Source organism: Rhagoletis pomonella, unplaced genomic scaffold, assembly GCF_013731165.1.
Source record: "Rhagoletis pomonella isolate Grant_MI unplaced genomic scaffold, Rhpom_1.0 Rhpom_scaffold_00002, whole genome shotgun sequence".
Lineage (NCBI taxonomy): Eukaryota > Metazoa > Arthropoda > Insecta > Diptera > Tephritidae > Rhagoletis > Rhagoletis pomonella.
Window position 1 is genome coordinate 83,999,593 of NW_023458556.1, and position 10,659 is coordinate 84,010,251.

General features: G+C 35.3%; 2 protein-coding genes across 2 annotated transcripts in view; both read left to right on the forward strand.

The window, feature by feature from the left end:
- Positions 1–2,014: 2,014 nt before the first annotated feature.
- Positions 2,015–10,659, forward strand: part of LOC118734127 — a 101,167-nt gene continuing 92,522 nt past the window's right edge. The window contains exon 1 of the mRNA XM_036463839.1: positions 2,015–2,131. The gene's annotated coding sequence lies outside the window, so the exon portion shown is untranslated. The remainder of the gene's footprint in view (positions 2,132–10,659) is intronic.
- LOC118734126 lies at positions 6,307–8,120 on the forward strand. Its single transcript, XM_036463838.1, has 2 exons — positions 6,307–7,577; positions 7,746–8,120. Exon 1 carries the CDS (start codon positions 6,649–6,651, stop codon positions 7,330–7,332), a length of 684 nt encoding a protein of 227 aa, XP_036319731.1. The 5' UTR covers positions 6,307–6,648; the 3' UTR covers positions 7,333–7,577; positions 7,746–8,120.

The window sequence follows — 10,659 nt, forward strand, 5'->3', positions numbered from 1 at the left end:
TTAGTATTAAATAATGGTTAAATAAATAATTGGGTATTATTATTGTAAGTCTCCTGAAGAGAACCAGAGTTTTCCGATCGAAAAATATTGATTTTCAAGAATTCTATACCATTTCTACGAAACGTTGTTTTTCCCCATATAAAAATACATGGAAAACTTTGATCGCTTTGAGCGACCTCTAAATATTTTTTGATTTTAAATTAAAAAAATAGGGGTACACTTTTTTCTATATAGAACAATCCTAGGGGGCTAGAGCATTACAATTCCGACTTTACTGTTTTGGACCACCCTAATGTACATGCAGTCATATCAAGAGCGCCTCATTTCAAAGTGATATTGTTTTCCACTTATGTTCATTTATTTATTTTTAAGAATTTTCATTAAAATAAAGTTCATTCTCTGAAGAAGTCCATACAAATCCAAATTTAAAACTTTGTAGAAAACTAAAAAAATCTAAAAATGTTCATCCAAATGGTAAAATTATTTTCTCAGAATTTTTTGAGTATATAGATTAAAATCCCTTTCAATTTTATTGCAATAATGTGCAAGTTTCAAGTGGCTAAAAATTTCCGTTGTTGCGGTTTTCTTCAATATAAAAATAAATTGTGTTTATTCGTTATATGGTAGCGAATGCGACAAAAAGAATCAAAGGTTTTAAGGCTCTTGAAACTTTCACATTATCACACTAAAATTGAATCGGCTATAAAGCTTCATACTCAAAAAAATTGTAACACTTCTGAGAAAATAAATTTGAAATTTGAATGAAAATTAGTTGATTTTTTTTAGATTTCTACAATATTTTAAGCGTGGGTTTACATGATTTTTTTAAATGAACTTTATTTTAGTTGAAATTGAACATACTGAAAACAAAATTTCAATGGTTAACTATAAAACAATAAAAAAAAAAAAAAAAAAATGCCTTTAAAAAAAAGAAAAGTGGATGATCTCCAGCAAATGATCACTAAACGCTATATACCGTCTGAATTTCACGAATTTTATAATAGAATTATAGAAATATAAAATAAGCACTTGAATTTATATATAAATTATGCTTTTATGATTTAGTTTAAACCCTAAATGTGCTACTCTTCCACGCAAATAGTGAAATGTGGTACTATTCCACGCGAAAATCTGAAATGTGCTAGTCTTCCACGCAAAAATCTGAAATGTGCTACTCTTCCACGCAAAAATCTGAAATATGCTAGTCTTCCACGCAAAAATCTGAAATGTGCTACTTTTAGACACGAATAATGAAATGTGCTAGTCTTCCACGCTAATAGTGTAATGTGCTAGTCTTCCACGCGAATAGTGAAATGTGCTAGTCTTCCACGCGAATAGTGAAATGTGATACTCTTCGTAGGGACCGACGATATGTAGTGACTGTTTCAATATTGCACTATTTGAGTGTAGCGCGGATTTATTCACTACCACTAAATTTAGTGAAACAAAATACAATTATCACTAAAGCTTTTAGTGGTAGTGCCGGAAAATTTCACTATCACTAAGCTGGCGATAAATAGTGAAAAATATAATTTCTTCCAAAAATTTCTTCAAAATTTAGTGCACTACCCCCAAATATGGTTTGTATTAAAATGAGGGAGTCTCATCCGAGGCGCATTTTTTGTTTCATTGGGCGGGGTTTTAACGTGGCGGGGCCCAAACCCAGCGCACGTGACATTTCATTTCCAAACGGGTGTTTGGTCGCTACCCAGAGGATACGTAGATATAAATACCGGGACGTCGTGAGCTGCGATTTGAACCGTACGCCAAAGAATCTCACCTATGTAGGCACATTTATTTTGTGATATTAGGTGCAATCCCAAATATAAACTTCTCATCCCTGGTTAGTCGTACTTTAGGCCGAATGCTGATTACTGTTATAATAGGAAAATTGTAAGAGAAATTTTTTGAGTGTAAAATAGATACTGGTATATGTTTCGCGCATGGCAAGAAGAAAGTTACTAGGTATAAGTAAGAAAAAAATAGATTTCGCTTTTCAACCTGTCAAATTCTTTTTACACATAAACACCGTCGGATATCGCCTTCGCATTTCATAAAGTTTAATAATTTTAATTTAAAAATCATACCATTGTAGAATATTCTCTAAATGAGAGACAATAATAGTAAATTGGTACGTAAGTTAACGGCGAATAGAAATAAAGTTCCGTTTATTCGAGTATTGAGCGTACTTTCGAAAACTTTGGCAAGCATCGACAGTGTTATGTTATCAGTGTAGGAACGATTTTTATAAAAGTCTTCATTTGTATGTACATAACATACATAATTCTTAACTATTTACATATGTAAAAATGCGTAGGTTTTTGAACTTTTCTTTGAACACTACATGAAAATACTGTATACAAATAGTGCACGATTCCTATTAATCTTTTCCTTAGCAATCAAAACATTGCATAAAATTTGTATATGTATGTGTACATATGAGTTGTATTCAAGTATGCATGTATTCTTCTATTGATTTTTCAACCATGATAGCATTATCAGCTTCCGCATCAAAGCACGAGCTCTTATTGCTTTAATCATATGTTTGAAAATCAAACGAATGTCTTTACGAAAATCTTCTGGTAGCCTTTTTTTAGATATGTACAATATGTGCCCAAAAGGAGTCCTAGAAGGGTAAGAAATATGAGCTTTAAAAACAAAAAATGTGTGACTCTTATATGAATCATTTAGGAGTCATATATGATCCAGCATTTTGTGCCAATATAAAATAATAAAGGTTCGAAATTTATATCTAAACTTGTTTATACAGAAATTGAAAATAATTAGAAAACAAAAAATGAATAAAATTTAGCTGCAGCTGTTGCTGTTAAATGCATGTTGGAATGTGTATATGCACGTAAGTATGTATGTATGTTATTTGGAAGAAATTTTTGCTGAATGCCTTTGCAAATATAGTGCGTTCAATAAGACTCAAAGAACAACCTAAAATAAGAGTCCGAATGTAGTAATTTATGAGGCCGATAAGAGCCTCAAAAATAGTCTGAAATGATTCATATATGAGGCCAAAAATTGTTTTAAAAAGAGTCCAAAATGAGCCGTATATGAGGCTAATAAGAGTCCAATATGACTCATATTGAGGCTCATTTGATGTATGATTTTAAGCTCATATATGTCGACCTTCGGAGGAAGGGAAACACCCTCATATCAGCCTCTTAAATGAGCTCGTTATGAGCGTAAAGTCTCCGAAATGGGACTCTTAAAGACTCCTTAAAGGCTCAGTTATGACTCCAAATGTTTGCTGGGTATGTACATATCTATGTATGTATGTATCTTAAACAATTTCAGAAAATTAAGTACATCGACATTTTCAAACTCCAAATACAGTGAAATTCCTCATAATCGGACACTCACCGTCGCAATGCTTTTGTCCGGCTACTTGAGATGTCCGCTTATGGATTTATGTATTACTTGATCAAAATTGTCATTTATTTAATACATATCGACATCTCCAAGTCATACCATGCCAAGTCACCTTGGACATAGTCAGACTTAGGATAGTATGGTTTGGAGGCGTCGACATATTGTACGAATTTATGAAAATTTAATAATGAATATTACATTTCCAAGCAACAATTTTAATATTATATTATCATATCTTTAAAATGCAGCGATTCGTCGGTAGTTACACTATTTTCACCTCACTAATTTCCAACATCCTTGTTGTATCAATATGAAAAAAACTAATTTGTCAAACTAATTTTATTTTTCATAGCCTACTTTTAATCTTCGCATTTTACGGCTTACTTAGAGTTTATAATTAAACAAGTGTACCACCATTGTTTCACTCAAGCAATAAATTACACTAGTTTACAAATTTTCAGTTTCAAACGAGTACCTCGATAAAAAAGTGCTTTCTAGCACAATTTGGGGTCGCTGAAAACGAAAATGACACTCATTTATTTTTCTCAAGAAGCGTTTTTGCGATTTCCGCAAAAAACGTGTTTTTCGTGTCTTATTTCAGTTTTTCACCGAAATCTCCGAATCACCGAAATGTCCGTTCCCACGACAGTCGGGTCTACGTAACCGGAACGACCCAGATTTATATCTGGCCAAGGACTGTCACTCCAGCAACACTCCCCAAAAAGTCTTTGGGGAATTTGTATGCTGCTACAACAACAACAGGGAGTTGATGTTATGAAGCAATGATATACATGTTTAGAAAGGTACAGGCCTCCTCTTTACAGCAATATGTCGTTATTAGTAATCTAGTGATTATTACTTCCACAGCAGCCGTTCAAAGTTAAAAAAGGTCATTATTTGAGCTTTTTTTGGAAATTATTGAAATTTATCGACGTTTTACTATTGATTAAAAAATTTTTTGTCCGATACATGAAATTTTTAGTTCAAAATAATTTTATAACAAACAAGTCAAGCTAAATATTGTCTAAATCGGACGAAAAATGTTGAAGTTATAACGTATTTTGTATAAGGATGCCTATTCAGCTTCTGACATTCAAATTTCCCTTTTTTTACACCTACACAGAAATAAATTATGAAGCAGGGCTGGGGTTGAATCCATATCCACGGAATGTTTTCAAAATGGTAAAAAACACAAAAAAAAAGTCTATTTTGTGTTAATTTATATGCTGAATCAAAGTAAACGATGTAGGGGGGAACAGAAATATCTCCAGTCGGTAAAATGCGTTACTGCTTGAGCGACATTGAACTTCCGCTATATTTTCCTGCCCCGTTAGGTAGTTGACAAACGTCATCGGATTTCGTTTCGTACTTTTGTTGGACAGTTGTTCCTTTTGTGTTCCCTCGTATTTTAGAATGACGTTTTTGCTCTAAGGAAAAAGCCCAAAATGTGCAATCACTCAAAGGATAAGTTTTGCTTTATTTGTGGTTTGTACCAGGGTTGTAGCGAATATTCGCATTCGCATTCGCAACCGCGGAGCTTCCGCATTAATTTTAACATTCGCATTCGCTTTCGCATTCGCAATAATCAATGCGGAGCTTTTGCGAATGCGAATATTTTGCAAAGGGACCAATAAAACGTATATATGGCAAAATAAAATTACATATTGTAGCCAATATTTTTCCCTATGTCGTAGGAGTATTTATGTAACAAAACTGGTCAAATGTCATATTTATCAACTTTGATAAAAATGTCTTTAAAATATTATTTCTTAAGCTATATAACCGCGCTATCAATGGGAAGCCATAAAAGTTCCCACTTCTACTTGACCTTTGACGTACGTCAAAGAGAACATAGTCCTTTTAATAATTTTTTTTCTGTGCTTTAAATACCTGCTTTGGCTTCTTTCTTTATTATGATTTTTTTGGACAAATATTAAAAAAAAAAACTACTAGACACAAAAGAAGCAAGTGTGCACTGTAATTCTTAACACAATTTTCGTGATTTGCTTTGGATGTTATAGGCGGAATACACGGTGCGTCTGACTCGTGAGTCTGTTTGGATGTGTTTGTGAAAATAAATATGTGTTAGTTACACCAAGATGACTTCCGGCATGACTCTGAATGATTCAACAGTGTGCAGTCGAAGGCGAGTCAACACGTACACAAATGACTCGCGAGTCAGACGTACCGCGTATGCCACCTATTACATATATTCGTTCGAATAATTTCAAATGGGGCTCTTTGGGGAATTTATTTTTAGCAAAAATTTTAAAAACAGTAGTTTTGTTTACTTGTTGGATAATATTTTTTTCATAGGTATATATGTACATTGGATCCTTGGCTAAAAACTTCTATGGTAAAACTGTCCCTTCTTTGCTATTTAAAGTCAATGAGTAAGCTCCTTCAATAGGGATTTCCAGTAGAAATGATCAACGTCTAGCTATAAAGAGATTCGATGCTCAAATAATTAAAAAGTTATAGGTCTGACCTTTAATTAGATAAGAATTACGTAACTATCTGTTATTCAAACGCTTATAAAAAACGGGGAGCTTTAAAAAAAAAAATAACAATATTCTGATCCGAATCGGCTGCCAGCCATGACTTTGAAAACAGAATTTTGTTCAAAAATAATAATCTATTTTCCATATCCGCCTATTTAGCTCGCTATAAGCACACATTTTTCAAAGCAGTCGCAGAAGAAAGTATTAAAAATGAATTACAAAAACTAAAATCGAAAAGTGCTGATAAAGTTACAGGTTCTCCAAATTTTGAAACAACATGACATATTTATCTGGTTTGGCTTGTAAGCGCTGTTTAAACAACGATCTCGCCAGTATGCTAGATTCTAATTGTTTTTTAAAAATACTTGACATCCGCATTCGCATTCGCATCCGCGGATGTTAGTTGTTAGATATTCGCATCCGCATTCGCATCCGCGGATGTCTAAAATTCCACAGCCGCAACATCCCTAGTTTGTACATATTCAAACAAAGTGCTCGGAAAAAACTAACCACAAACATTTTAACTGCTTATGAACAATATTTTGGAATTCAAGCCAAGAATCCGGATAAACATTGGACTCCAAACAATTGCAAAGCTGTTTATCCCAATGTATCATCAGTGATAACAACTGCACCACATTCTTCTGTGTACCCAAAACGCGAACCACCAGCACTGAAAGAAGAAGAAATTAGTTCGCAAGGAACTGTATTTTCGGATTCAAATCCCAGCGTTTATTCAGGATCAGCGAGTCAAAAACCGAACCTGATGAATCAATTGGCCCTAAATGATCTGTGTCGTGATTTCAACTTATCAAAAGAAAAATCTGAATTACTCGCATCACGCTTACAAGAACGTGGGTATTTGGAATCAGAGACAAAAGTAACTTATTTCAGAAATCGTAGCAAACAATTCGAACAATATTTCTCAAAAACAGATGACTTTTGCTACTGCAACAATGTTAACGCGATGTTTGCCGCATTTGGAGAAAATCATAACTCGGACGAATGGCGTATATTTATTGATGGTAGCAAATATAGTGTGAAAGCTGTTTTACTTCATAAAGGTAATAAGGAACCTTCCATTCCCATCGGCCATTCCACAAAAGTGAAAGAAACATACGAGACAATGAAAGAGTTACTCAAACTGATTGACTACAGTTCTTGCAACTGGAAGATATGTTGTGACTTGAATGTCGTCGCTATACTCACTGGTCTACAGGGTGGCTATACGAAATACAGCTGTTTCTTGTGTCTCTGGGATAGCAGAGCAGATGAAAAGCATTTTACTCAACGCGAGTGGCCAAAGCGTAATGATCATGTCGTAGGAAAGAGCAACGTTCTTAAAACAGCACTAGTTGAAAAAAAACAGCGTTATTTTTCCAACATTGCACATAAAACTCGGGCTAATGAAAAATTTTGTCAAAGCTTTAGCAAAAAATCCGGAAAATAAAGCCTTGAAATATTTGAAGACGGTGTTTCCTAAACTGTCGACAGAAAAAATCAAAGCAGGTATATTTGTCGGGCCACAAATCAGAAAATTGTTTGATGATGCAAAATTTGAACGATGCTTGAACAAATCTGAAGTAAAAGCTTGGACTGCCTTTGAACACGTTGTTCACGGTTTTTTGGGGAACAACAGAAGCAAAAACGACCGTAAATTGATTGACAATTTGATGAAAAACTTCAATGACATTGGTGAGTGTGAAGTATTTTTAGGTTAAATGTAAGTTTGTGAAAATCCATGCAATTTTCTTTTTGTGACTTATACCTAAATATCTTTAACGGTTATACCTTGCATGGATTAAAATAATTATTTTAAAAAACAACTATTTAATAATTTACAAAATATTTTATTTATTACAGGTGCTCGAATGTCTCTGAAAATGCACCTGTCATTTCGACTTTTTTCCTCCGAATTTGGGAGCTGAGAGCGACAGCGAAAAGCGGTATGAAGGTTTCTGTGATCAAGCCATGATGGGCGACTATTTTTGGATGCAACTTTGAGAAGACAGAATGGAACACAAACGAAGAAGGTTGACAGAAAAATCATATTTTCGACCTGAAGTGTGAAAATGTTAAAAACCTCGAATTGCTTGTATTTACATTATGCGTCATAACTTCTACATTTCTTCTTCGTTCGAAGCAATATTTAGGTTAAATTGTATGTGACAGAATGGTTTTTAAATTGTTGTCATATATATCTGCATTAAAAATTTGTATCTTATGAAAAAAAGTCAATAAACCTCATTCATTTCCAAAAAAGCTCAAAAAATTAAAATTTTTTAAATTTGAACGGCAGCTGTGGAATTAATAATCTCTAGATTACCAATAATGACATATTGCTGTAAAGAAGAGGTATGCACCTTTCTAAAAATGTATATCATTGCTTCATGACATTAACTTCCTCGGAGATTTCGGTGAAAAATACTCGAATAAGACACGAAAATAGATTTTTTGCAAAAATCGCAAAAACGCTTCTTGAGAAAAATAAATGAGTGCCATTTTAGTTTTCAGCGACCCCAAATTAAGCTAGAAAGCACTTTCTTATCGAGGTACTTTTTCGTGTAAACTAGTGTTATTGCTTGGCATAACAATGATATCTCCGACACGGTCATTCCGACAGCTCACACGTACTCGTGTGATGCTTTCTACACTAGGCTAAACCTGACACAACAAAACTACTCCATGATGTGTTTTTAAGATTTTAATAAGATTTTGCCTCTTCACTGGAAGTGGTTTTTACGTGGCGGGTCTCAAACCCCGCGCACAACCCATTGCTGGGACGGGAGTGGTTTCGCAACCAAATACACGTTTATATAGCGAGCCGCTTGCTCCAAGATAGACACCCGTTTGCAGCTGCACCTACAGGTGAATAGACGCTACAGACTTCAGTGAGCCCTTAAACCGAATAAGTCAGAGTGGCCCCACCGAAGCTCCCACTCTTTCTGCAGTGACCGAAGGCTCCACTCGGATTGGTTACCGCATCTCGCACATGGGTTGCTCACGTTGCCCAGAGTGCCCGAACGAGGACGCAGGAGTCGGGATTGAGTATAGCCGTGCAACTTTAACTGCATAACCAGCACAACGACTATACCCCATTGCACATTCGCGCCCTGTCACCCACGTCACTGTTGACAGTTACAATTTCGAAAAAGTAGAGAATTTCGTTTACTTGGGAACCAGTCTTAACACCGATAATAATGTCAGCAAGTGCTACTTTGGACTGAGTAGACAATTCAGAAGTAAAGTCCTCACTCGACGTACCAAAACCACACTCTATAAGTCACACATCATGCCCGTGCTGGTATATGGCGCAGAGGCATGGACAATGACAACGTCCGATGATTCGGCTGTTCGAGTGTTCGAGAGAAAGATTTTACGGGCCTTTACGCGTTGGCGACGGCGAGTACTGCAGACGATGGAAGGATGAGCTGTATGAGCTTTACAACGACATGGACATACTGCGAATTAATGGACACCGATGCTCCAGCTCTGAAAATATTCAACTCGGAACCCGCTAGTGGAAGCACAGGAAGAAGGAGGCCCCACTGCGATGGAAATACCAGGTGGAGAAGGACTTGGCTTCACTTGGCATTTCCAACTGGCGTTAATTGGCACAGAAGAGAAACGACTGGCGTGCTTTGTTGAACTCGCCAAAATCGCTCAGGCGGTTACAGCGCCTAATAATAATAAGAAGAATAATAAGATTTCAACTTTAACCAATTTGTTCCTTCAATTTCAATAGATTACTTGTACTTGCTCAAAAATTTGTGTCAAAGAAATTCAACATACTACTGTGGCCATAATGATACATCACACGACCTCGTGTGAATTCATGTAGGTTTAACAACTACTGTAACGGTACTACTGTACTGCTTAAATATCTTGTATAAAATTATAATAAAATAAGGAAGCTTACCCGTACTACAAATTCAGAAGCGGTCACGAACCCAAACAAAGCTGAAATATTGAAAATTCTAACAACATATACAGTCGCAAATTTGAAATCGTGTTTGCGAAAGCTAGGAGAACCGACCAACGGCACTAAAAATGAGTACTCTGATGAGTTTCCATTTATTGAAAATGGAAGCGATATGGAGGATCAAGATTCTGAGGAAAGACACGCTGAATCCTTTAACGTCGAAACTCACGAGTTGGAGGCAGAATCAGTTGTTGAGGGCGTTAACATTACCGTCGTTGACGAAAATGTTGCTGTAGGAAGTGGATTACAAGCAAATAAAACCGGAAACGTAAAAGGAATAGGAATTCAAATGAGCGAGTTGGAACTGTTAAAAAAGGAGTTGGAGCTAATTAAACGTGAGAATGAAATCCGAAAAAGGGAGAATGAAATGCTAAAACGAGATTACGAAAAGTTGAAATTTAACAAGCAACAGAAACAGAACGACAATGTCATTTCTGCCAGCGTTAATAGTAAAGATAGCTTTTTGCTTGCAAAAAAAAATACTACCGGATTTTGCAGGCAACGGTGAATCTTTTCAGCATTGGGCAACACAATTAAAATGTGTAGAAAATGCTTATAATTTGAGTGAAAATACTATGAACGCGCTTATTTCAACCAAATTGAAAGGAAAATTTGGAAAATTTACTAGCAGAAATGAAGCTATTGTTTGAAGATCGTTCGAGTCGATTGGTATTAATGAAAAACTTTGAAACAAGAAAATGGCAGGCAAATGAATCCTTTCAGGAGTACTTTAATGAAAAGCTGATATTATCTAACGAAATTTCAGTAAATGATTGTGATGTACTTGAGCATATC